This window comes from Carlito syrichta, unplaced genomic scaffold, assembly GCF_000164805.1.
Source record: "Carlito syrichta isolate Samal-C Ts95f unplaced genomic scaffold, Tarsius_syrichta-2.0.1 Scaffold308692, whole genome shotgun sequence".
In the NCBI taxonomy this organism is placed as follows: Eukaryota; Metazoa; Chordata; class Mammalia; order Primates; family Tarsiidae; genus Carlito; species Carlito syrichta.
This window is the reverse complement of record NW_007252788.1, coordinates 51,340-57,590: the sequence shown is the minus strand read 5'-3', so window position 1 is coordinate 57,590 and position 6,251 is coordinate 51,340. Positions and strand designations below refer to the sequence as shown.

The following is a 6,251-nucleotide window of genomic DNA, read 5'->3' as shown; positions in this document are numbered from 1 at the left end:
GATGCTGAGCCCCGAAAGGCCAGGATGAACCCGCACTTGGTAGAAAGGAAAGATGGGGCCTTATCCCATGACCGAGCCTGTCCTCCAGGGAACAGCCGGCGAGATCCTACACCTCCCATGCCCCAAGGGTCAAGGGCTTCGGGACCTCTGCTTTGCTCCTGGCTGCCTCCACGAGACCAGACGGGGGAGGGGAGTCGTGGCACCAGGCGGGGGGGCTGCATGGACTCTGGGCATGGGAAGAAGGAGCAATCTGAGTGCCCCGCAGCTACTCCAACAGAGCTGGGGACACTAGGGCACAGCAGGGCTGAGACTCATGCCAAGGCCCCTGCAGGGGGTGGCTACGTCCCTGGAGCTGCTGGACTTCCCCATGTCTGCTCGGCTCACCCTGGAGGACTCGCCAGCCACCCCCCACACCTACTCTCTTCAGAGCAACTTGGGGCATCAGCTCTGCTTCTGAAGCACTCCTGGCCTTCACACGGGTCACATCCTGCGATGGGGAATGACCAGATCCTGGTGCCCAAAAGGACACCGGAATGGCAGAGCTGGGTGCTCCGCCCTTCTGCGGGCTCCCCAGGCCCAGGGAAGAACCTTTCCCAGCCCCAGTCTCCTATGATTCCCAGACATGGCCTCAGTGGCCCTGATGATCAGATCCCAGGAGACAGGCCTAGCGCACTGCTGCCCTCTAGCGTCCACTCCCTCCCCAGCCCCGAGTCCATCCATTCAGCCCCACTGGGCAGAGGCTCAACACGCCAGGCCCAAGGTTCCTCTCCGTGGGGTCTGAGAGCAGCCACAGCGGCCACCCGCAGGAGTGGGGACGGCTCCAGCACCCGGCTGGAGGTGGCGAGGGAAGGAGGGGGAAGCCCACCTAGCAAGCAGGCCACATGTGCCCCGGGGCTGGGTGGGGAGAGCGGGGTCTACGTGGGCCCCAGGACCTGCCCGGCCAGGCCCACCTCTCCTCACTTGCTCAAGGTCTGGTTACATGACGCACACACAAACACAGTCTCTCTCTGGGCTTCGGGGGCTGCAAAGGAGGAAGAACTTGGTGAGACATTTCCTCATGCCCACCCTCCCCCAGGCCCGGCCCACCACCACGCCAGCCCTCGCCCCTTCCTGAGCCAGCTCACTATCCTGCCCAGAGATGCCCTGGGGATGACGATGCCCACAGCAGGTCTCTCCCAGGCGTGCTCTGCATGTGAAAGCATTGTGGCTCCAACACAACCCCTTTAGAAACGTTCTCTAAGTCAAGTATCAGGGTGAAAATTTCCCAAACATTGTAACAACAGTCATGCCTGGGTCATAAGATTACAAAATTATTTCTCTCTTCCTTCTGTAACTTCCAAATTTTCTAGTGAATAAGCCTCTGTTAGGCCGGGCGAGGTGGCTCAAGTCTATAATCCCAGCACTTTGGGAGGCCAAGACGAGAGGACTGCCTGAGCTCAGGGGTTCGAGACCAGCCTAGGCAACTTGGTGAGACTATGTCTCTACAATAAGTCAAAAAATAAGCTGGGTGTGGTAGCGTGCGCCTGTAGTTCCAGCTACTTGGAAGGCTGAAGTGGAAGGATTGCCTGAGACCAGCAGGTCGAGGTTGCAGTGGCCATGAGCATGCCACTGCATGCCAGCCTGGGCGACAGAGTGAGACTCCAACTTAAAAGAAAAAAAAAGCATTTGTTACTAGCTTATCAGAAGGGGAAAAAAACTTGGTTTGATGTGGTATCATAAATCAGTACATGACACATGATCACACTTTTCAAGAACAGCATGTGAGTTGACCCTGCGCGCACCTTGGCAACCAGATAGGGCCCACGTCCAGCCATTCTCTCTGAGAGAGCAGGAGCGTTTTTATTCCTTTCACGTATCTGTATTTTCTGTTTTATTTATGAAGAGTATGCATAGCGTTTGTAAAAGGAGAAAAGCGACTCTTAAGTTTTGGTACAAGTATTCCCAAGTAATGAGAAGATAAGCGCTCAGGCAGCGGCTTCCTCCAGGAAGGCCTGGGTGTCGCCAACCGGTGCGTCTGCTTTACGGGCAGTGGCGACACATGTCCTGCTACAAGGCCTCACCACTCGCAAGGACGTCCCATCTGTTCCTCCTGCGTCAAATGCTCCCACGTTTTGTTTGTGACAGGGAGGCAGAAACGGGCCCGCAGGCCTCAGGCTAGGACCCTGCTGCCCCGTCTCTCCTGACACCCTCACTCCTCCCTGGCGATGTGGCACCCCCTGCGGGACCAGCCAAGCTCCCGCCCACCCCCACGCCCACTCCACTCACCTGTGGCCCCCATGGAGGACTTGGGCACCTTGAAGGAGCAGCACCGAGAGCAGAAGCTGTTCCCACAGTTACTGCAGCTCCGCTGCGGACAAGCGCCAAGGTCAGATGTGTCCCCAACGCCCCAGAGCCCCCACACCTCCCTGCCTCCCACCAGCTGATCCTGCCCAAGGAAACTGGTTCAGGGGAGCCACGCAAGTGGAGCAGGGGCCAGGCCAAACGGCCCCCAGGAGGCTGGTGAAGGCACGGGCACAGGAGACAGCACTTCACACACCACAGACGCCAGACCCAAGGCGGCCCGGGGGCCAGACCACCCCACAACCCAGACGCAGCGCCCCGTCCCCGGCACACACACACCTCTAAGGCCCTTACCCTCTTCTTCAGCACCGAGAAGGTGGCAGAGCAGCCCGTGCAGGTCCCTGGGAAACAGAGGCAGCAGCTCAGCCGTAGCCCGGCCCAGGCCTCTCAGCCCACACCTACTCCTGGCTCTTCCGGATGGGGACACTTGGGACGACAGCCCAGGCTCCTTGGCTGGGCGCAGGGGGCCAGAGAGAGGAACTCTAACTAGGAAGGAAAGACTGCAGGCCCCTGGGGCCAACGTCCCAGGCCGCAAACAGCGCCAGGCCCTGCAGGCCCCAGAGCCCGGGCCACTGCAAGCTCACCAGAAAGCACAGACCTCACCACAGGCACCTGTGTGAACCCAACACAACCCCACCCCCAAGGGATCGCCAGAAACGCCTCCTAGAAACCCACACAGCTCCTGCTTCCTGTCCTCTGCAGATTCCCAGAGAGAGCTCAGACCCAGGCGCTGCCCAAGAAGGCGCCCCGCAAGCAGTGCTGACAGCAGGGAGCGGCCTTGCCCAGTGACCAGAGGCCAGGACAAAGCTTCAGACGGCAGGGAGCAACGGCAGCCTAGCAAACGGCGGGAGGCAGCCAGGGGCAGAAGGAAGGTGCACCAGGAGAAGGAGGCTTCCGAGACACAGGGCCACGGCCTGCTGGGACTTACAGCAACTGCTGTGCCTCCAGATCACCTGCCAAGCCAGGTACAGCACACTAGGCCTCACCTTCACACAAAGGCCCAGAGCATTACAGGCAGCTGCATGTGGGCCCTTCCTCTGTCCAGCCTAAATCACTCGCAGCTCTTAGTCAAGTCAGGAGACTCCTGGGCGCAAGGGAAAGAAGGGCCTAGCCAGTGCCAGGAGCATGCTGAGGTGCCGAGGGTGACGCCGCTGCTGTCAGCCGGTGATCCCAGGCAGGGCAAGAGGGGCAGCCCCGCCGACACCTGCTGGTGGTGTGGAAGCAGGAAGCCAGCTACTGCTCAAGGCTCAGTCCCATTCATGCACGGCCCAGGGAAGGCGGCCTGCCCTGCCTCTCCTTCACAGGGGCAGGGGGACGGGACTAGTGAAAGGAGCTGCTCGATGCGGCCAGCCTGGCCCAGGGACTGCTCTGAACTGGATGGACACCAGGGCCAAGCACCCAGGGGCGGCCAAGTGGTCTGCGGAGAGAGCCGGGCACCCACACACGGGCCCGGGGCCAGGGAGGCCTTGGGGAGTGACAGCTAGGTGATGGAGGTCAAGGGCACCCTTGCTCCCCTCCGACACCCGCCCACTCCTTCTGCCCTATTCTCAGCAGGGGCCGGACTCGCCCATCTTGGGCTAGGACTGCCACTCCCCACCTCTCTGCCAGGGCGATGGCCACGGAGCCTCCAGGGCAGAAGGTCCTCCCCGCCAGGACCCTCTCACATGGAAGCCACACAGAGCAGCCCATTTTTGCTCTCTCCAGGACCCCTCACCCGCTGGCAGCGGGAACGGAATGGCCACCACAGTTCCCACGCTGAAACCTTACACCCAAGGGCCAGTACTGGAGGTGGTCCTTGGGAGGCGGTTAGCTCATGAGGGTGGGACCCTCGCAAAAGAGGCCCAGGAACTGCCCTGTCCCTTCCGTGTGTGAGGACACAGCAGGAAGGACCATCCATGAGCCAGGAAACAGCCCTCCCCAGAAACTGGTGGTGCCAACACTGTGATCCTGGGCTTTCAGACTCTAAAACTGCAAGACAGACATCCGTCATACAAGCCACCCAGTGGAGTGACATTTGTTACAGCAGCCCAGACATGAAAGCAGCCCCCAAGCAAGCCACCTCACCCTGCGGGATGCAGCTCCAGGAGCAGGGGCCTCGGAAGCCGAGACCCCAGGAGAGACCCCAGGAAGGGAAGGCGAGCAGTCCCCGGGCTGAGGAGCAGGGAGGGCTCAGAGAAAGAGGCATGTTCTGCCCTGCCGCCCTCTAGGGAGCCTGAAAGGCCATGACCTCTCCCAGCAGGGATCGTGGGCCAGGGCCTCACGCATTAACGGCACCCACTCACAAAAGCACCCACGGTGGCCCAGTCGGCACTGTGCTGGCCTTCCTGAGGACTGTTCATCTGAGACCCGCAACAACTGCCAGGAAAGAACTGCTATCCCCTTTTATGGAAGAAGAAACCAAGGCATGGGGGCATGAGAAAATCAGCTCAAAGACACGCAGCAGAGCTGCAGTTTGCACCAGGCACTGAGACTCCACCACATACAAAAGTGGGACAGACGTGAAAGAGACCTCAGACCCCAGGGCAGAGGGGGAAACGGAGAGGAGGGACGACGAGGTAGAAAGCCCACCGGAGCCGAGGCAGAGCACCTGGACTGGGTCACGGGTCTACTGTGTACTGACTGAAGTCTTCGCACAAAACACTCTTTCACTTCAGGTTACTCAACCGCGACATGGACATCTAAGTGCCTTTACTTAAAAATCATAGAAATAAACAAATTATCTGCTGGATCAAGAGTGGTAATTCTTGTGTGGTATTCCTGGGGACTTTTGGAACCAGCTGCTCTCAGTCACAAGAACTGCTGCTGGTGTCACAGCTGCCGTGAGGGTGAAACAAGATCACGTATGCAAACACGTGGATTACATGGATCACTGGCCACACAGAGCCCTACAGGAGTCGGTGACCAGCATGAATAAAAGAAAGGCTGTGAGTGACGGGGCATGTTCTCACAGCAGGAGACAGCCTGTCTGGGAGCGCTGCCTGAGATGACACCCGCCCTGGCTGCTGCAGGGGCGGGAGGGCAGTCCCCAGAAGCCCAGCTTCTCCAGGTAAACCCCAGGACTTCCCACAGGGTGCAGAGCCCAGCACTCGCTCCACACCAGAACACACAGCACTGCACCCTGCCTGCTGCCATCGGCTGAAAACAGGCAGAAGGGAGGCACTTCCTCAGGACCGGCAGCTCCCTGCCACAGCTACGCTCAACTTCCACACTTCCCTCGGGCTCAACTCCCAGACGACAGAGGTTGAGGGCACCCTGTTCTCCTCAGCTGTGCCGAGTCAAGTCCGCCCTTCTCCAAAGCTGCTTCCTTGACCACCACCTCTACTACCTCAGTAAAATGAGGACTGGCCGACCCACAAACTCAACCAGGAGAAGTAAGCTCAGGGTTCCATTCTGTCCAAAGACACGGTCTACTTCAACTCGCCTCCAGCTGGATCAGGAAGACCAAGACAGACTCCCGCGACCTGCAGTGTGGGCCACAACCTCACGTTTAACAGCACCCACTTGCAGAGCACCCACTGTGGACCAGCCAGGCACGGTACCGGTCCTTCCTGAGAACTGTCTATCTGAGACCCACAACAACCCTGCCAGGTAGGAACTATGATCCCCCTTTTATAGAAGGAAAACCAAGGCACAGGGAGGGACATGAGATAATTTCCAAGACACGCAGTTGAGCTGCAATTTGCACCAGGCACTAAGATGCCACTGTTTGAAGCAGTGATGTGACACTGCCTCCCAAGGTTCCATCTGTCTCAGGGTTCCAGCTCCCTGCATCCTGGGTGGCATTTCCTAGACTGAGTTCCTTGTCTTCCCGCAAGTAAGTACTCGGTAAAGAAAGAAGGACAGCCGGGCTCGGTGGCTCAGTCTGTCATCCCGCGCCTTTGGGAGGCTGAGGTGAGTGGATTGCCTGAGCC

The 6,251-nt window shown here is 59.3% G+C and overlaps 1 protein-coding gene across 7 annotated transcripts in view; it reads right to left on the bottom strand.

The window, feature by feature from the left end:
• Positions 1–853: 853 nt before the first annotated feature.
• ZFYVE27 (zinc finger FYVE-type containing 27) overlaps positions 854–6,251 on the bottom strand; it is a 21,768-nt gene continuing 16,370 nt past the window's right edge. For 3 of the 7 annotated variants that reach the window (XM_021716319.1, XM_021716321.1, XM_008065632.2), the window contains 3 exons: positions 2,635–2,681; positions 2,266–2,347; positions 854–1,021 (listed from right to left, as the gene is read on the bottom strand). In XM_021716319.1, coding sequence (XP_021571994.1) covers positions 957–1,021; positions 2,266–2,347; positions 2,635–2,681 — 194 coding nt within the window. In that variant the 3' untranslated portion in view covers positions 854–956. Of the gene's footprint in view, positions 1,022–1,826; positions 2,348–2,634; positions 2,682–6,251 lie in introns of those variants that run through there. The other 4 variants (XM_008065631.1, XM_008065630.1, XM_021716320.1 and 1 more) reach the window with 2 other exon arrangements.